Source organism: Microcebus murinus, chromosome 2 (assembly GCF_040939455.1).
Source record: "Microcebus murinus isolate Inina chromosome 2, M.murinus_Inina_mat1.0, whole genome shotgun sequence".
Lineage (NCBI taxonomy): Eukaryota > Metazoa > Chordata > Mammalia > Primates > Cheirogaleidae > Microcebus > Microcebus murinus.
The window spans coordinates 96,545,124-96,566,546 of NC_134105.1; the positions used below are offsets into that span (position 1 = coordinate 96,545,124).

At 40.0% G+C, this 21,423-nt stretch overlaps 1 protein-coding gene across 3 annotated transcripts in view; it reads right to left on the reverse strand.

Annotated features, from left to right (window-relative positions):
- TBX15 (T-box transcription factor 15) overlaps window positions 1-21,423 on the reverse strand; it is a 105,505-nt gene that overhangs the window by 41,403 nt on the left and 42,679 nt on the right. For 2 of the 3 annotated variants that reach the window (XM_012761841.3, XM_076000019.1), the window contains exons 2-4: window positions 6,617-6,830; window positions 2,382-2,483; window positions 536-707 (exon numbers count right to left, since the gene is read on the reverse strand). In XM_012761841.3, the coding sequence (XP_012617295.1) occupies window positions 536-707; window positions 2,382-2,483; window positions 6,617-6,830 (488 nt within the window). Of the gene's footprint in view, window positions 1-535; window positions 708-2,381; window positions 2,484-6,616; window positions 6,831-19,381; window positions 20,047-21,423 lie in introns of those variants that run through there. The other variant, XM_012761842.3, reaches the window with a different exon arrangement.

Sequence of the window (21,423 nt, forward strand, 5' to 3'; positions counted from 1 at the left end):
ATCTTCCCATAGCACCCAGTACAGATACCAGCACTCAGGGAAAATTCAGTACATGTTTCACTGTCAAAGATAAATTAATAACATCAGGTGCTCCAATTATAACCTGGAAAGACTTAAAACTTAGTTCTCTCTTATAAATTCATAAATTTCTTGACAAATCAGCCAAAACTGATATTCTATTGTTTCCTCTAGTTTATTGCCTTGTGAGTTATTCTACTGAATGTTGTGATTTCTTTTACCATTGTTTAATTTGTCTTGTGTTTCTGTACTGCCCCCCTGACTAGACTGTAAGTCCCTGGAGCACAAGGACTTTGTCTGATAAACACAGCCTGATGCATAGCAGATGTTTGCTAACTGTTAGATTTGTAATAAATGAAATTGAACTGGAGAAAGAACGTCTACGCTTACTTACTTAACATGACTTAAAGTGGCATAGAGATTCTTATTTTACTGATTTGAAAAAGCCTGGGGCTACTCATGTCTAAAGCAAAAAGGGGAACAGATAGGAAAGGGGAGATGGGATTCTTTGACTCACATGTCCTTGATCATCCAATTCATTGTTGGTCAGCTTCAGTTTGTCAAAACTGACCACCTGTCTCATCCAGGTGTCTCCAGAAGCTAGAGAATCAGGGTGTATATAAACTCTTGGGGGCACCGGGGAATCAGCATTGCCGGCCACCATCCACTTGGAGCTATGATACACATATCTGCGTGGGAGGGGAAGAGAAGAGAATTCAGAGACACATGCAGAGAGGGGACAGAGGCCCAGGAAACAAGTTGAGACAAGAAAGCGGAGAGACAAAGAGGTGACAGGAATGGAGAAGTAATGGGAGTGAAGCAGAGAACCAGAGGAGAAAATGAGAAGGGCAGATAATCAGGGAAAATGAAGTGTAGATAGAAGTGGACAACAAGATGGTGGGGGAGGGCGAGAAGTTTTGCAATTAATGATCAAAGCTACAGCTCTCACGAGGAAAACATTCTCACAGCCTTTTTCCTTTCTTCCCTCTCTCCTTGCCATGCACCCCTGTGTGCGCACACGCAGCCTGCACTCACATGTCTAGCTATGGAAAAGACATTTTACTGCAACCTTTCACCTTACAAATGCAAACCATATAATCCCTTGGCCACTTGTTCAGGATTTTGTTCCTTATTAAAAACATCTTCCATATTGTCCTATAAAATGCAGCCATGTGCAGAGACCCTCCACTCCCCTCACTGGGTTAACCATTTCCTTGCTAAGAATCTGAATTTTGAGGCATTCTTATGAGAACGGAGGGCCTTTTCCTTAGTGCAACCATTCCCAGAAATACCACCAAATATTCCTAGTTAGTGTTTTCTTTGATGAACCTCGTGTTAAACTTCATCATCTTCCACATTGGTTTCCCACAAAGCCACTGGAAATGCAATGCTGTTTGTAGTAAAGGAAGTCCATTTTCCAGACTTTGCCCACTTTCCCATAGTTCTGAAGAGCTGTGTCTGTGGATCTGGCAATTCCTGTTTCTCACTTCTAAATGACCACATAGGACCTGGACCCTGACAAACAGAGGTGCTCGGTCCAAATCACAACTCCCAAGGCCCTATAAACCAGACAAGAAGCATCCTCTCTCCTATGTCCCGCAATCCAGACCATGTCTCTCTCGGCCAGCTCTCTCCCCTTGCCGTAATAGTCCCGGCCTTCTCCATTCATCTCTTGCCTCCAGATTCATGGATTTAGGGCCAATTTCTCAGACTTTAGATATTTCAAAAAATGAGCCATGATTCACTGATTTTATTAATATTTTAAGAGGTCAAATAAGTCACAACTACATATAAGCCATCCAACAGACATGGAGACTATGTTGGCTTTTAATGGCTTTAGGGGAAAGTTATTTAACAAACTCACTCACAACCCACATTAATGAACAGTAATTCTCCCTAAGTAGATGTTCTTCTTGAAATCTTACCTAATTCTCCTATTCTTCATCTCCATCATCTACAGGCTGATCCATCAGATATATGACTGAATGTACTGCACTGGTCCATTTCCTCCTTATCTTCTCCAAAATAAATCATCCCAACTCACTTAGCCTTTCATAAGTCAAGTCATTCAATATATTAATCGCTTTCAATGTTAACTGAATGAATTTTAGACCTAAAATCCATTCTATTTTTGCTACCCTGGAAGAGACATTATACAATCCCATTCTGTTAGGAAATACAAGTAGGATCGCAGACCAAAGTTACTACTTCCTGGCTTGTGCACTGCCACAGGCCATTGGTACACCCTCCATTCCTTGTTCCCTATAGTGTGCATTTGTTAAAATGCTTTATCTAGCGAGTTTAAAGAAGCATCTTGGAATGCTGGTGATGCCCACAATTCCACATCCCAGACTCACTGTTACCTGTATCTCTTATTGTCCACAGGCACAATGTCCATTGCTATGTAGTACTGCTGGTGTGGATCGAGGCCGGTGATTTTCACTCTCATGGCAGGAAACATCCTCCTATGAAGGGGAATAAAGTAGTGACCTCCACAATCAGAGGGGGAGAAGTAGAAAAAGTAAAAGCTTGAAGAGTGTTTTCTTATTATGTACTCTAAACACACCAAAGTCCAATGTCTTCTAATTCTCAAAATTGGTTACTTTTTTTCACTCTGGAAATTATCACTATGAAATACATTGGGGACTTATACTGCTGAAATAGCATCTTTTCTAAACTTAAATTGACTTTTAATTTGGTGATTCATATACTCAAAGGGTTCATACCATACCTGATTTATATTTTCAGTTAATCTTGAATGTGATATAGAAGCATGTATAGAGATCTGTGTGTTGTGTGTGTATCCATGCATACATTTTCTATTAGTTATAATCTTCTTAAAGGTGGGTACAATAACTTACACTCTTCTCGTTACCCAAAAAGCTTATCACAGTTTATAGTAGGTCATCATAAAATATTTTTGACTGATTGAGTTTATTGGAAAATGACCACTCTAAAAATAATCTCTCAAGAAAAGAAGAAAAAGAGTGCTACCAGTCCCCAAACAAAGGGCCATCCTTTTTTTAATGCATAAAACTGTAGAAAAATTTCTGCAAGTTCTCAGGCTGTCAACGTGTGTGTCAGAGGAAGGACTCTGCAGAATAGGGAGCAAATACCAAATGAATTCTAGTGGCCTCTGGGCAATACCTTGTTTCTACCACAATGGCTTGTTAAACTTGCCAAAGCAAGTAAGGTCAGGATATAGCACTTTACAACTTCTCTCATAATTGAAGAGAGGAGGAGGCGGAGCAGCCCAAAAGAGGTATTGAGTTTCAACAAGTCTAGAATAAAGTTTACCATTCTTCTTTAACCATAAGAAAGAAGAAAAACATCAAGTTTTTTTATATCAAGCCAGACATAAAAAGGCTCAGTTCAAAAATTTGGATTTCCCTGAATGTACTTACTCTAGGGTACTTGTATACAAAACATTGCATTAAGCTTAACCATCTGGGGCTAGTTAGTCGAGCTGGGCAGAACACAGTGCTAATGAGGTCAAGGTCACAGTCTTGATCCACATATGGCCTAATTGGCTTTGCTCCATTTCACGGCCATAGACCATACCCTGACCTCAGACAGCCATCTTGCAAATGTGTGCTGGATGGCTAAATGAGAGGTTCTCTGTGCTAGTCACACACTCACTACTCATCCAGGAAAAGCAACCCAAAAATCAAATGTCCTATGGCAGTGATATGTTCACCATATTTGAGGAAAAGCACAAGAGAAACCATAGACCTTCAAGAGGGGTGATGGCTAATTCATAAATAGTTGTAAAGAATAACATAAAGCCATTCTGTCTTTCCCACTTTATTACTTTTCAGAAGCTTCTGTTGGTATATCATTTTAAATTTTCTCTTCTTACCCTCTCGAATTTAATTATAAAACCTTATATTTTAGTCTTACGGTGGGCTAATGAAATTTGATGGTAGGCTTCTCATAATGACTAAATCTAACATACACTGTAGGTTAGGCACTTTGATTCACATTAATTATTTCCAAAAATTTAAATGCAGATCAGTAATTCCCTTCTTAGTAACACTAAGTTTATAACTGCTCTGTTTGGAGGTCATCTTGTCAATGATGAGGCAAAAGTCCTCTCATTTACTTCCTGAGATAAAAAAATATTCCTCTCAGCCACCTGCAGAGGCTATATTACATTAAATAGATTTCTTCTCTTGATGGCTTCAAGAAAAAGGGTTATATGTTTTTAAATTCCATCTCTGTTTTGTCTTGGAACACTTATATGACTTTCTTTGAGTGAATATACTACCTATCTTTTCCCAGCATTCAGGTTCTGAAATGAATGAGCTGTCTGGCTTAGAATAAGTCATTCAACTTCATCATCTATAAAACAAAGGAAAGTGACTAGATAACCTCTAAGGTGCCCTTCTGCTTTAAAATTCTATGACTAAGTTTCAATTCTCTTCTTAAAAACTTTGCAAACATTGCTTTTTCTTTTTGTCAATATTTTAGCACAGAAGTGAAGTCATGACACCCTGGAGAAACATTAGTCTTTCATATTTCACAAAATGAGATGTATTTGCTTTTAATTTTATGGCTAAATTTAGGTCAGTTCTTTTGTCTTCCAAACCCATTAATCCCTATGAGCACCTCTGTCCATGGTGCTGATCATACTGATTGTGTTGGTCCGTTAGAAGATTGAGAGCTCTATAGACTGCAGTAGCTCTGAATCAACAGAATTACAATTTGGGGTGTGGGAAGAGGTAGATGGTGACTAAGATTTTCTGAGTGTGAAAACAGATAGACAGTCATATGTAATTACCAATGGAAACTGGAGTTAAAATGAAAAAGAATACTGCATAGGAATGAAAATGAAGTGAGAAGGAAGGAGTTGGCCAAGGGAATGGGGAGGGATAAAGAAAATTTGCAGAAGAGAAAGCCTTCTTTGTATGCTTCTGAGTTGTTTCAGAATTATCTAACCAGAATCACGTGTAGCAACAGCAACAGCTGAGCAATAAAATAGAGAAGTGACGAATGTAGTTTCTAAACCTAAACAAAGGAGTTCAATATAACTAAAGAACAAATTGTAGGTCTGTGCTGGGGAATATGTTAATGTCTCTGGGTATCAAGGTGAATTTGTAAAACCAGAGGTGTTGAGAAGAAAATAGTACAGAAAAATTACAAAATGAGTTATGTGAGGGTTATGTGAGAGTGAGGGGAAAAAAACAAGAAATTTTCCCTTGAATTGCTTTGTTTTCTTCCAAGTTTTAGCACCACAAAATGTAGAACCAGAGTACACTAAGATTCAAGCAACAAAAAAGAGATGGCATTGAAAGTAATTCTCCTACAAAGTTGCTCCACCTAGGAAGTCCTAGTTTAATGGTTTCATCCACTATAAAGTTTAGTGAAGGAAAAGAGTTCCAGAAGAGAACAAAAGTGAACAAGATTTCAAATTCATTTAAACTTCATGCTTTTGTGATGTCTTATTGTAATGGGATATTTCTCTCTAGGCATACAGGTAGGTGAACTGGACCCAATCAAAATATTCTTTTACTTCAAAAGACAATATTTATAAAAATAGCTTATAAGCAGTGAGGTGGATCTTTTGGTCCACATGACAAGTGAGACTATTCAGACTGGCTTCGAAAACATGAAAGTAGCATAATTGTTTTTGCTTAATTTTACTTAACTATTCCTACATCCTCAAAGGCTTCCTCCAAATTTAGTTTTATCTAAATCACTTTCATTTTTAATGTAAGGGGCAAAAACTACAACCATTTCTTAATAGTGCAGGGTTATAAATAGTTGAGACCATCATTTTAGAACCACATAGATTTACATAGAATTCTAGAGCTGCCCCTTACTACCCTTGTGCCTTAGTTAATTAACTTCTTTTGGCCTCTGCATCCTAACCCATGTATTAGATGATCATATCCTCCTTCACAGGATTCCTGTGAAGTTTCAATGTCATATGTTGAGTGTCCAGCACAAAACAGTTACCCAACTATGAAAAATTGAAAGATGCCAATACAGGAGTATATTGACTAAAAGTGCCTATTTCAAGAGAAACTGTGTTTTTAAAATTTCGTTATTCTAGATAAATACGTTTTCAAGAGATCCCATGGGTTGCTGTTAAAGTTTTGTAATAATTTCAAGTCAACAATAAAATACAATGGACCAACAAACAGGACTCAGAAGATGTACAAAGCCCAATTCTTAAAAAAAGAAAATTCTTACAAAAGCATCTGATTGTTTTAAGTGTCATAAAAGATGCAAGCTGTTGTTTGGGAAGCAAACTTCTTGAAAACTTTGAATGATGAAGTAAACACTTGCTTTGGAAATCTACCTTTTGGCTGTTGCGATACTCCAGGCCTCCAGTATTAGCTGAAATACATTTGTAGGTGGAAAATGTTTGTGCGGGTAGAGGTGATTTAGATTTGAGTGGCCCTTGGAGGAAAACAGCAAAGATCACAGTATGCACAAGAGGACCATTTTACCATGATGTCCAAATGCAGCAAAGCGAGTGTGAGTTGCTTTGGGTTCACTGATGCTACCACAAATAAATGGGGGGGGGGGTATGCAATGGCTCCTACTTCTGTAGATTCTTTGAATCAGGCCACTCAAAAGAATTTGTCCTTACCTGCCTGCTTTGGTGATGATCATTTCGGTTCCAATGTCATGGAACCTCTTCCAGAGGTCAGCACATTGCAGCTCCACCTGAATCTCCTCCATGGAAGACATGGCAGCAGGCACAGGGCCTGCGGCACCAGAGGCCAGGTCAGTGTGAGTGTTGAAGGAGCAGGAAGTCCGCTCGGTGAGCACCTCAGAGTCTGAACCAGTGCTCTGCTCAGAATCTGCAAAATAGACAATCAAGCCTTAGGTGAGAAACTGCAGCAGCACTCCCCCTTTCCCACCCCTGGCCTTAAAAGATGGGGAGGGAGTTGGGGGATGCAGTAAAGTGGGGAGAGGGGTGAACAAAAGGAGACTGAAAGGTGGGAAGCTCCAGAGCACAGCATTCAGGGTATTTTATTATTTTTTTATGGTTTGTTTTTGTGATTTATGACCTTCTTTCAGGTTTTGTGTTTCCAACATGACATCTGGCATTTTAGTAAGCTTTGGCAACAGCTGAAGAAAACTGGTCCACAACAGGCAATATAAAGAGCACTAAGTACTAATGTCACCATGTTGAAGGGAATGAGGCCAAACTGGGGTGATGCAATAAATGCCAAATTAAAGTAAAATAATAATTACAGACAATAGGTAAAAAATATAAATTAGACTATTTCACTGGGAGGAGTAAATTTTCAGTGCTAATGACAACTTGCTCTTCAATTGCATACCACTCAGCGTCACTGCCCATCAGTCAGTTATTTTTAAACACAGCAATTTTTCCTCTACTTATATCTGCCCTGGCCATCAAAAGTAATGAAAATCTGTTTGGGGTCTTTAGAAGCACTTTGTCATATATTGGAGTAAATGGTTTTTCCTAAGAGTCCAATCAGGCCATTTTTGGATGAGGAAAAAAAATCTCTGTTGTGAGGCAAGTATATAAGCATATGGAAAAAGTTACCCAAGAAGGCAATTGAAACAAAGCGAATAAATGAGCTCAGGAGACGCCTTGATTGGTTTCTGAAGTATGGGCAGAGGGGAGGGGTGATCCAAACAGGAAGGTGGGATTGAGAGCAACCAAATAAAAAGTTGGCATGCTGGGCCAGATGGTCCTTTCCCGTGTCTTCTGTACTCGTGAAGACAGGTGGGGTGGGGAGACAGGAAGTAGACTGAAGGAGCAAGCTGGAATCAGAACTACCCAAGAAGAATTTTTTGATATTTAAAAAACTCACTTTTAAGAGCCTGATGTCAAGAATTATAGGTCTTAAGATTTTCCAAATTCACATTAGCTAGTATAACTTTCTTAGGTCAAATGATACTGCAAACCAAAACTAAGAACCCATTTCTTTAACACATCATTAATGTCTAGGATTCTGATTGCTTTCCTGTAAATAAATATATACATGAGTAAGGTTGGAACAGCAGTGTCTTACTCTGACAAGTGACTTTTTAATTCTGTCCAGGGTCAGAGCTTCTTAGGCATCAGTCTAAGTCAACACTACTAAGATGGAAAAAGAATGAGACCGAATGCCAGACCACCTTGCTGCCCATGTCACTTACCTATAGCAGGTTTATGGACCTACGAACAACACATCCCATGGTTCCTTTATTTTTCTTTATGTTTATCCAAGATATTTTTCTTTCTCAAACCCAGACAGCATCTCTGGCAAGAATACCTCACAGTTTTGTCAAAGCCCACAGGGAATAAAGTGCTCAGAGTGAGAAAAGTGTCAGTCCTCTCCATCCTCCTCAATTCCTCGCCTGTCGTTTCTGAATATAGTCAGTTTGCTGGAGAACTGAACCAAGCTCCGAAATACAAGAGATGTTTCTGACCAGAAACCTTAGTTTATCCACAATCACTAGTCCAATTACTATCTTCATCCAAAAAAAAAAAAAAACCTATAAGGTTTTATAACTGGTTTTACATGTCTAAGCACATAATTTTAAGCCTTGGGCTAAGCAGCAGCTATTTTTGGTCTCCTTTAAGTGCAGAAAAGTAGAACTACTTATCTAAGATGAGAGCTGCTGCTGCTGCTGAGTGACAATCTCGACCCTGGCCTGATTCTATATGCTACTCAGTAGCAGAGTCGTGTCATCACACACTGAGCCAAACACAGTCATTCAATTGACCTGAGACATGGATTCCTCAGTTGTGTTTTGTTTCTGTGATATTCCAAGGTCTCCTCACTTATCATGAATATTGTAACTTTTTCAAAAGCTTCTCAAAACAATATTTTAAAAATATAGTCTTGCCCTATCCTTGGGAGTAAAGTTTTACAAATCTCTTCACCACAGTGTACCACGATTACAAAAACAGTTGGAAATATATACCCTTAGTAGGGCCCAGCAGCAATTTTTGACATATTTCTCCAGTATATGTTGAGGAAAGGGGAGGGTATGGAAAGGTATCGCTGTACTAAGTGATAAATATTTGATGGTAGCCAAGTTGAGGTTTGGATTTGAATGGGGGCTATGTCTGGAGAGTTAGGGAATAAGAGACTCTTAATTCACTATATCACCTGGAATTAAATAGGGACTCAAAATGTAACATCAAATGGATTAACAAATAACCTTTGACAAGTAATTTAACCACCAGGGGCCTATTTCTTCCTTGTGCAATGAAAAGGATTGAACTGAAATGTTTTAGAACCTCTTCTACCTCTAATATCTTGAAGAATATAAGAATCTTCTGGGATGCAAGTGATAACCCGGGTAACCTCAATTAGAGGCATCAAATTTAAAACTGTTCGAGCAACACAAGTTAAACAAGGAAAAAAAAACTGGGGGCTCAGATTCACATTATCATAGGAGTTAAAGAATTGAATGGGTATTCTCTAAGGGTTTACAGTTTCAACCAAATCAATCAATACGCACCTATCAGCATATGGCCCTAGATGAGGTACCATGTAGATAATTAGAAACAGAATCCCAGACCTTAAGAAGTTTCCCAGCTAGTGTTGATTAATTATGTGTTTATTGAGTGCTTACTGTGTGCCCAGCACTGTGCTAGATTCTGAGAAATACCAAAGTACACGATGAGCTGCCCCCTTAAAGCATTTACAGTGCGGTGGAGACTGGGAGCGTTCGTAGTCAGAGACCAACACAAATCACTACCACAGTTTTCCACACCATTAACTACTGTCTCAGATGTCTCATAGGAGTCCAGAAAACAAAGGGATCTGAAAGGGTTGGGACAGTCCTGGGGAACCCATCGTTTCTGGGCAGGAAGTGAATAAGGTTGTGGAGGAATAGGTGGTATTTGCCCATGAAGAGGATTTTCAGAGACAGTTATTTGTTTCCCTGGAAATACTCTGAACTTCTAGATTCTTCCTCCCTCACAAAATAGAGCCCAGTGACTTTTATATACAGGATGTAGGCACCAGCCCACATTCACCATAACGCAAATGCACCATGCAATTTTCCATTCTTGATTGCTTCTTAGTATCATAGTTTGGAAATAAAATTAATGGTATATTTTATATAGCTTTTAAAAACTTTGAGAGGAGTTAGTGCCACCTGTGAGGTAAGCTACCCTACAATACCCTTAAAATAGTAATCTCAGAGTCAAGATCAATAGGCTAGGTAAAAATAAAATTTAATCCTTTGTAAAATACATGTCTAAGTTATAGTTATATAAAATATTTTGGCTAACCAGATAAAAAATTTTAGCTATTAATTAGAATGTATAATCAAGTTACCTAAGTCACAAATGTAAGAAACACATAGCTGGTTATTTTAATCAAATCAGATCATCCATTCAGAAACATAATCAGTCCCTTGAAGATGAAAAAACATCTCTGTGTTTTCAAGTTTGTTTATTCTGGGCAATTTGTGACTTTCTGTCTTCAAAAACTAACCATTAGAAACTCATTTGAATGACCCAGAAGAATTTCTTGGCTATCAGATGCCTCTTATGAATAGTATTTCAACAAGAGAGGTTTCAGTAAATCAGGAACATAAAATGTTACAGGTAACCAAGGCAGTTAAAGGAGAAAATTTAGGGAACCTAACACTGAGCCAGTTGCAAGTCACTGGAGAACATCATGTGATTCATAGGGTCAAACCAACATATCTATTCCCATTCCAAAAAAATCCTTTAAAAAAAGCTTTTAATCATCAGTTCATAGTGTCACTCTCTGTCTATCTCTGACCTATTTCACTTTGACAAAATGAATGCTGTAACACTAAATTCCCACAGAAAGTTGAGTTTAGCTTAGAGTGAGTTCAATTCTCATTCTAGCAATAATAATAAAAGTTTCTTAATTTTTATTTTATACATTATCTAATATAGCCTTCTGATGGATAAGCTAGACATAGCATATACTTTTATGTCTATTTTGTGGATGAGAAAATTGAAACTAAGAGAAATTGAAAACTAACAAGGACTAGAACATAGGTCTTCTGCCTCCTGACCCAGGGATCAGACCTTTCCAAGATCATACTATGTTCAACCCTGGCCAAAGCAGCTGACAATTCTGCAACAGCCCTCAACTATTTTAACCATCCCCACAACTAAAATGGCTTAAACATGTTTAATCTTAGCCAAGTCACATGACTATTCTGGTCCACAATTTCCTTAATCTTTATAGCACAGCACATGCACATTTAATTACACATGCTGTAAAGTCCCTTTTAACTCTAATGTTTAATAGATGGATTAGTAGTGCAGCTTAGAGACCACCAAGTCTAACAACAGCAAACTAACCACAATAAGTTTATTTGGTTCCCACACATAGAAAAGGCCTAAACTGCATACATTTTTATTTTAATGAACACAATATCAAAATTAGACATTATTAAAAGATATTTTACAGCCTATCAGGTGATTTGCATCTCCGCTTAACAGATAATTTTGAGGAATCATCCATTACTACAGTCAGTGAATGAAACACGTTTACTCCTGGGGCTCTGCTACTCACCAGCAGTGGGACCTTTAAAAGTCTCTTTGGTTCATGGGGCCTTGGTTTCCTTGTCTTTATTATTAGGGGTTAGGGGTCTAACATACCTTCCTGCACAATAAGAATGATATTTACATCTTTATAATAAAACATAATCTAGGCCAGGCATGGTGGCCCACACGTGCACTCCTAGCACTCTGGGAGGCCAAGGTGGGAGAATTACTTGAGGTTGGGAGTTCGAGACCAGCCTGAGTAAGAACAAGACCCCTGTCCCTACTAAAAAATAGAAAAAAATTAGCCAGGCAACTAAAAATAGAAGAAATTAGCTGGGTGTGGTGGCCCATGCCTGTAGTTCCAGCTACTCGGGAGGCTGAGGCAGGAGGATTGCTTGAGCCCAGGAGTTTGAGGTTGCTATGAGCTAGGCTAATGCCATGGCACTCTAGCCAGACAACAGAGTGAGACTCTGTCTCCAAAAAAAAAAGTAAAAAAAAAGAAAAAAGAAGATAAGAATTATTTTAAATTTTAAAAACCCCATAATCTAATGATTCTGTTGATAACAATGTTATTGACTTTGGACAGTGAGATGAATATGAGCTCACAAGAACTATCCCAAAGAGTTATGGTCAACATCTATTGAGCTCTTATTATTTGTCAATCACTCTGCTAAGACTTTACATGCATAACATCACTTAGTACTTAAAAAATTTAAGAGTTATTACTATTGTCTCCATTTTATGTATGATTCATTCCAAAGTCCAGGTTACATCAATCCTACTGCCTAAGGAGTTCAAGGACACATGACTACATTTAATTCCATTTTTATTTCACCAAACATTTCTTCTTTGAATTGCCCAGGTTATATGTTAATGGGCCAAGACAAATAAAACAGGTTCTTTCTCTGAAGGAGCTCAGAAGCTGGTAGGCAGATACAGAAACTGTCAAAGAAGGCTGACTGTGATAGGTACTCCAGCAAAGGTAGCAGCAAAGTGTTAAGGAGCTTTGAAGAGGAAGTAAATCAGTAATAAGAAGATTGAGAAGACTTCATGAAGTGACATTTGAGTACAGACTTGAAATATAAGTACAATATCAATAGTCAAAGAAATAATGGAGAAAGAATTTCAGATACTGAGACTAGCATGTGTAAGGATTTGGTATTTTTAGAGAATCACAAGCAAACTGGTATTGCCAGAGTTTAGAGTATGTAAGGAGAGCGGGGAATGAAGATGGAAAGTCAGGTTCAACTTGACCAAATGACCATATATTGAACATCGACTATGTGCTGGTCACCTTTCTATACTCTTGGGACATCAGGAAATAAAAAAAAAAAAAAAAAAACCATTCAGGCCGGGCGCGGTGGCTCACGCCTGTAATCCTAGCTCTCTGGGAGGCCGAGGCGGGCGGATTGCTCGAGGTCAGGAGTTCGAAACTAGCCTGAGCAAGAGCGAGACCCCGTCTCTACTATAAATAGAAAGAAACTAATTGGCCAACTGATATATATATAAAAAAATTAGCCGGGCATGGTGGCACATGCCTGTAGTCCCAGCTACTCGGGAGGCTGAGACAGAAGGATCGCTCGAGCCCAGGAGTTTGAGGTTGCTGTGAGCTAGGCTGACGCCACGGCACTCACACTAGCCTGGGCAACAAAGCGAGACTCTGTCTCAAAAAAAAAAAAAAAAAAAAAAAAAACATTCTGACCACATAGAGTTTACTTTCTAAGAGGATCTTGGGTATCAGAATACGGATTTTTAGACTTTACTCTCTGCATACTAGTCTTTGTTTACATGAAGGCAATAGTCTTCCCTCCAGACTATGAATTCCATGGGCTCAGTTTAATGCTTTGCCACATGTCCTGTATGAATGATGTGTGCAGGCCTGGTTTCAGTGTGGAAGACAGGTGGTAGAAGATGACTGTAGAGTCAGATAAAGATGTAGAATTTTCTGAGATTAGATGCACAGTGCCACTTCCATAAGACTGTACCTCAGCTGTCATATTTTCTCCAAGGAAGAAAATAGCTTGAAACATCCAGATGATAATCAAACACTTCATCTGATTCTTTTTTTCTGCCAAACACTGGTACATGACCACATTGAGTGTCATCTCCCATCTGATATTAGTAGGGCAGCCACTCCTTGGTCTAGTTCATAAGTCCCAAAGTCTCTAAAATCAAAATTCCCATGGCCATCTCAGGGCTCCCATTTACCCCAGGGCAAATATCAGAATCTTATGACCCAGGCAGCACTCTCTGTACCAGGCATAAGTTAAACTCCTATTTCCAGAGGACCTCTGCAGTGGGAATTGGTTCTCGGCTGTCAGATTTTATCAGCAGCTTAGAGAAAGCCGGTGATGAAACTTTCATAGAGTAATCTAAATATGGCAGAAGCAGAGCATTTGGCACCGACCTGAGTACGGACTGAGCCCAAATTTGATACTCAGTCCAGAGCTTCAAGGGAATAAACTATAACCCAGGTTGGATTAAACTAAAACTATGATGATAGCAAACACTAAAGTGAGCCGTTAGATGACTTTAGTAATGGAATGGAGTCCCTGAGCTCTCCGTGCCCTCCAAGTTCTATTTGGGAAGAGTGGGGGGGAGGTAACCTGAAGCCTGCGATTCCCATGCCAATAAGCCAATTAAGGAGACTAAGAGCACATATCTCGCCAGCTGCCTAAAGCACTCTCCACCTAACAACAAGCACCCCTCTCAGCGATACACAGAACCACAGCAAGGACCGAAAGTCATCCCTGAGATCTAAGCCTTTTAAAGAGTCTACAAAAAAGTGGTGGCAGCAATTTTTTATATCTATTTCTTTTTGAGCAGACAAGGCTCAATGCCATTACAGGTTCAATCTCTAGTGTTCCTGCATGCTTTGAAAGTGAAAGCAGGCTAGCCATGGTGACTCACATCTCTAATCCCAGCACTTTGGGAGGCCGAGGCAGGAGGATCACTTGGCCCAGGAGTTTGAGACCAGCCTGGGCAACACAGCAAGACCCTGTCTCTACAAAAAAATACAAAATTAGTTGGGCATGGCAGTGCATGCCTGTAATCCCAGCTACTCCTTGGGAGGCTGAGGCGGGAGGTTCACTTAAACCCAGGAGTTCAAGGGTATAGTAAGCTATGATCACGCCACCACACTCCAGCCTGGGCAACAGAGCAAGAAAAAAAAAGAAAAGAAGAAGAAGAAGATAGAAGCAAAAAAAGAAAGAGAAGTGACTACTCTAGAACTTTATATATACCTTATCTCCTGTAATTGTCACAGAAACTCTATGAAGTAGACATTATTGTTGCCATTTCACAAATAAGGAAACTTGAGGTGAGGCATAAATAAAAGGCTTTTCTCACATTATATAAGTAGGAGTTGTCAAAGTGGGGTTTGAATTAGTCTGACACTACTAGAGTTGATTCTCTTTTCACTATTCACTGTTTGCCTACTTTTCAGAACCAGAACTGCAGAGCTGTGCACTTTCTACTCTGAACTTAGAAATGCAGAGTTACTGCTCAGGCCGCTCAGTTGGAGGGTAGGTAGCTCTATGGAAACTAAAACACTATCCGTTTTCTTGGGAGAAGAGAAAATTCAAACCAAAGTCAGATAGGAATTTTCCTTTCTCAGTACCAGGGCGCTTTATTTTAGGTCCCATCAACTTAACATTATTTAATAAATGTATGCAAAAAGCTTCTTTTGTTGTATTTCGCTTCCTATCCCCAGTCCAAGGTGAGTAAAAGATCCAAATGTAACAGACACTGAAGATCAATGCCAAATCACCCTTTCACTTTTTGGCCTAGGCCAATAAGCAAAACAACATTAGAAGGTACTTCGAAGATGCTTGGGCGTTGAGACATTTTTAATGACAGCACTGAAAGACAGGAAAAGGCAGCTGAAGTAGCTCCTATTTGTGCAGAATCTGGTTTATTTAGGCTTAACTCAGGTCAGAGTTCAGGGCCCAAAAGTTTTTGATAGTGCTAAATGAATGAATTTCTATGCTTGAGGAAAATTAAGCTGATAATAATGTTTGTGAAAGCACTTTATAAACCAGTAAAGTGTCAAATTAACATATAAGATTCTATGCCAATGACCAAGTGTATCAGGAAGAACAAGAAAAAATAAGGAGTAAACATGGGTCCTGGATTTTCCAAAATAGTCCTAACTTCAAATATTTTGTTTTATTCTTCCCATAAAATTAATATTTGTGAGACCAACTTTGGGTTCAGAAAACATTCCTAATGAATACACAGATAATGCATAAAAGGGATCATCAAAAATTGGCCACAAGCCACATGGCAATATCCAATCTAAATACCTCTTGCACCAGAGGTCCTCCATAAGTTGATTCTGATTAACTGGGTGGTCTTCCAGATTTACCAGTCAATTTTAGGTGAGCAGCTGTCAACACAGGCATTTCCCTGAGGCTCTTGGCAATTTTCCTGAGTGAAGTGACACATTAACTCATCCCCAAGCCAGTGCTTATTTGTTCTTTGCAACCACTACTTCCAACCTCCTACCACCACCCCCCCCCCCAACGTCAGCCACTGTCATGGTACCATTACACATCTGCCATCTCGATCTTTTAATTTCTGTGAAATGAAATGTGGCCTTCCTGCAAAGGCCTTGAAAGCACTTGCCTATACCTTGTTAGAATGTTCCCACTGAACACCAATAAATAAACAAATTCATGCTGGTATGCTAAAGGGGAAGGACTAAGCAGCCAGTTTCTAAGCAACAAGTGTAATTTAACCATGACTCTGGAGACAGAGTCCCCAGAGGTGACAATTTCAAACATGTGAGTAGACATTTCAGCACAGCCAGGAACATCCTCCAAATGATACCAGGAGACCACTAGCTACACTGAGTTTAATACACTCAACCTGCGATGCAAACATAGAGAACCACCCTATTTAGTAAATACAGGAGGTTCATGACTAACAACTCTATAACAACCTCTCCAGTAATCTTCTGAGTTCATCCATTCAATCATTTATTTGTTCAGCAAATTATTATCAATTATCTAGCCTGGGCCTGGCAATATACTAGGCGCTGTAAAGTGCACAAAATTGAATAAAGAGCTTACAAAATCACTTAAGGAGACAGGATAGGTCCATAAATAAGTCTAATAAAAGTAGAATAGTCAAAACCCAGCATGGCACATAGAACACTGGGGTTTGGCATACAAAAGACTGAGTTCTACAATTCACCTTTTCTCCTTCTATCTAACCTTGAACAAGTCACTTAACCTCTTTAAGCCTTAGCTTAAGATGAGGATATTTGTAAGATGAGGATATCATTAATACCTATTTTGTGAAACTTTTATGAACCACTAACAAGGTATGTGTATATGTACTTACATAAATGCTTTATCAATAGAAAAATATCTGAATATATGAATGCTAATTTTCATGTACTATTATCTAAAAGAAATAGCAACAAAATTCTATGAGACTTTAGAGATCAGAGGAACCTCTTCTAGTCCAGGAGTCTTTTCTGGGCATAGTAAAGAGATGTCTACAAGATACAAAGGCAGAGAAGAGGAAGAAGGAGAAGGATCTTCTAGGAAAAGGGAATTTTGTGACAGAGGAATGATAGTAAGATCAACCAGAAATATTTAGAGAACAGCAATCTGTATAATTCAGACCATATTTGTGTTATTCCTCTTGTATCTTCATCACCTGGAAGTGTCTAGCACCTATTATGAACTTAATAAAATATTGTTTTTGTTGAATGAATGAAAGAATGAAATGCTGTAGGTTTAGCAAAGCAAGAGAAGAGATAGCTAGAGGAAAGCTGGGAGGGTGGGCTGGAACCAGATGAAGAATCTTAAATGCTATTCTTGTGATCTTCTTCCAGAAGACAAATATATCCCTAGTAATGAGGTATCTTAATTGCACGCCATGTTCCTAATAAAATCCCTATTAGATCCCAGGGTCACCTCCTGACATCATAGCCTGAACTTTTGGAATCCTACCAGCTTTTCCTTCCATGACTATGAGCTGCGTTAAACTGATTGGCAAGGCCTGCCCTGAAATCTTTTGGGGGCTTCAGTTTGAGTTCAGTGAGTTCAGTCACTTCCGTGAGTAGCAGCCACAGCCAAGCACCTAGAAAATACTCCAATACTAACCGTCCTCCACATGGACCTAGGAAGAGAAGGTGCTTACTGTCATGAGGACAAAATGGAGAAAGGATCAAGCCCTTCCACAAATGCTAGAGCTAGTGATGCTGAGGAAGAGGTAGAGAGGCAGAGATGTCCTCCTCCTTTGGGAACAGAATGACTCCTGCACAGACAGCTGCTGTGCTCACGAGATCCCCCACGTATCCAGCGTCCCTGCTGTCTGCAGTGAAGTGGGGTTTCCAGAGACACTGCGAGGCAGGGGAAAGGTCACAGGTCTTCTTTAGGATCACACAGGCCCAGACGTGTGACTGGGCAAGCGATTTAACCTTTCTGAGCGAATCTGCTCATCTAAAATGGGGATAACAGAGAGACACCCACAGCTCTCAATAAAGCCCCTGGCATGCAGTAAGAGCATATTTAATGTTAATTCCTTCCTTCATTTGGAAAGAGGGGTGGCCATCGGGTTAGGTGGTTCCCCAATGACTTCCCTATCCATATTTGAGAGGGAGAAGAAGGTTTGTGTCTTCTCAAATGGAGAAATGCAAATCTCGATACAGAAAATGTAAAATGTACAGTGGGAAAGATGACATGGTAAAGAAAATATTTCGGGGCCTGGAGCAAAAACTATCAAAATTGAATGATGTGAGGAGAAATGGTGAAAAGGCAGAAGGAGAGAAAGCACAGGAACAATGGAAGTGCCAAATAAGAAGGCCTGTTTTCACATGGGTCTACTTAAGTGCTGCTCTCCCGGTCAGCAAAGGCTGGCAACTATCTGAGGAGGAAAGTGAGTAGGTCTGGGAGAAGAGAGAAAAACGCAGACCACCAAGAAAAGATGTACGCTGGGTCTTCAGTAAGGAAAATGGCCCAGGCACAAACTCCAGCCTTGAGCCAAGAAGCAGGGGAGCAGCTGAGGCTGCAGACGCAGCCAGCGCAAGGGGCTCTGAGAGGTGGGATAGACAAGATGGGGCTAGGAGGCTGCAGGGAGCCTTGACTGCAGTGGGACAGCCTTGTCAAGAGCACTCACCCTCCGGCTCAAGGTCAGGAAAACACACAGGGGAGGCAGGAAAGATCTAGTGTCTAGATGAGGTCCCCAGGCAGCACAGCAGGAGACCTGACCGGCAGGCATTTTAACCCTATTTCACAAGTGCGGTCATTGACCCTTAAACAAGGGAGCGTGCCTGATGCCACCTGCCCGGAAGTATGAGAGAGAAAAAATGGATCCGGGTCTATCTTACTTCAAAACATGAACTCATCCACCATCCCACATCACTTTCAGAAACCCTAAAATCAGATGTTTTGATGGCAGAAAGAAGTCCACTTTGGGGGCACAGGGCAAGCACTGAGAGTGGAAGAAATACACCAAATTAATTGTACTAATGGCAATGTCTTTATAATCACAACTCTCCAACCTCAGCTTAAGATGACTGCAAAGCTTAGAATTCCATTTTCACATCCCCAGTCCCCAGACCCTCCAGGAAAAGCCCACCTCCCAAGTCTCTCCTGTCTTTTTCTTTTTTTCTTTTTTCCTCTAAAGCTTTTCCCAAAAGAGAATGAGTCATCAAAGGACATGAACCCCAGGGTGAGTTTTTGGTGATGGCCAAGAAGAGGACAGGGTAAGGCATTGCCTTTACACTGCCTTCTGTGAAGAAGGCTGATTTGGGAATCCCAGAGTCAACATGTTATTCTTAACTCCATTCCTGACTACTGGAGTCATCCCGGCCAGGGAGCCTAATTCCACACGTTCCTCAGCCAACACCCTGGCTATAGCATGCCTCTGTTTTTCCCCAGGCCTACCTACCTTGAAGGGTCAGAATGACCCTTGAAGAGACAGTGTCCTTCAAGTGTGTCAGCAATTCAGAAACTGACAGCTTCTAAAATAGTAGCTGGTGTGTTGTTGGGTGTCCGTTGCCTTCTGAAGCAGTGATAGTGTCGCCGAGACAGCAGGATTTCCTGGCCAAAGTTGCTCCTACCCTCCTCCCCACAGGCTCTTCGCTGCCTCTGCCTGTCCCAGCCCAGGAAGACTTTGAGCCCAGGGGCCATGGCATTTAAGCACTGTCAGAGTTCCCACTTCAACTCCCGTCGTGGTGCCAATACAGCATCTGTCATGATGACCCAGCCTGAACTGTATTTAGAAGCTTTGGACATGGCACTGTGTTCCCAGCCCATCTCAGAGTGACAGGAGATTTCCTGAGCACCTGGGCTTGCGATTCGAGCACTCCGCCTCTCAGGGAATGGGGGTCAAAATGACATTCCTATGATGGTCTGTTTCCTTCTCAGGATGGTGCCCTTGTGTTGGACGTCTCTTCTCAGAGAGTCACTCTCCAGCAGTGCTATTATATAACGCTAGTTTAAAAATCCATACTTTTTGTAAAGCTTGCAATACATGGCAAGGGAAAGAGAGAATAATGGGAAAATCCATCATAAAATGAGTTTAGTAGCCTGTTCATGGACTATTCTTACAAAGATAAATTTCCCTGGAAACATATGCAGGGAGTGCTCAGAACCCACCAGATATTGCTAATGAATAGAGAGAGCCTGTCTGTGACTCAACGTAGTGGGTCAGTGTATAATAATTCTCTTCATCTTCTTGACAGCATCCATGCCAGTCTTGAAAGTAGCCTACTAGAACCACCACCCCCAAATTATCAGTTAATTCTGGCTAGTGGTTAAAAAATTAAGTCCCATTTATTTACACCTTAATGTTAATCTCCACCTAGACAGGCAGACTGAGAACTGTGTAGCACTAATCAGGTTGGCTGTCAGTTGTGAGAGTTACTGCCCACATTGTGGGTCCGGGTCCTCAGTCCCTGATAGATCTCAGGAGAAAGAAAGGCTTTTTCCCAACAGATTCCCAACTCTCTGCCCCAGTGTTCCTGACCAGAGTCCCATGGAGACACCCTGTCATTTAAAAGGCATCAATGTTTGGCCTCTCCCCATTCCTGGGCAAGGACCCAACACTCAAGAGAATGTGGTTTTAGGATCATGGCATCTAATCCATTCAAGGATTATTCTCCCCCCCTACTGCTCAGATGGGTGTGTTAATCATCACCTCTCTTTGTTCTGTAATAAATTCAACCCTGGCTAATTCCAAGCTTCTATGCATCACTGGAGTTTAAAGATGGCATTTTGACAGGTCAGATATTTAGAGTCAATGGACCACCAACCAGTCAAAAATCTTAAGTAGTTTTAGGGACATGTGGAAGTAATTTTTTCCAAGAATTCACAAGTCTGGAGGATGAGATCTTATTGATGGCATATGAGCTATTGTATATATTAAAGCATTACTTTATATACCATATTCTACATATAATCAAAATTAATTTAACAGTGAAGGCATATTTTCTTCATTATACCAAGTATAATACAAGTGTTATCAGATACAAACTACAATGTAGTACATACTATATAGCATCTTTAAAAAAAGACTAAGATAAAATTATAAGTGAATGTGCAGTGATTACATATTTAAAATATAAATGTTATATGCTAGGAAATGTCATATAAAGTAGACTGTTTTTGTGACACTGACTATACACCTACATTTTAACTAAGATTATTTCAAATGAATGCAGTGATTCTTTTTATAATGAAAAAATTATTCCATAAAATATTAGTTTCTAATTTTTTTAATGAAGAGGCTATTAACCTAAAGTCAACAGATAGGCTTTGGGGGTTTATTAGTCACCTAAAATTATAAGCTAAATCTGTGAAAGCTTGCATTTTTCTGGGAAGAGAATGTGTGATATGTGTGATTTATGGGATTCTCAAAGGAGTATATGACTTTAAAAGGCCAAGGACCCCTCTGGTTCGATAGGCTTTCTTCAAGTGGGACAAATGTCC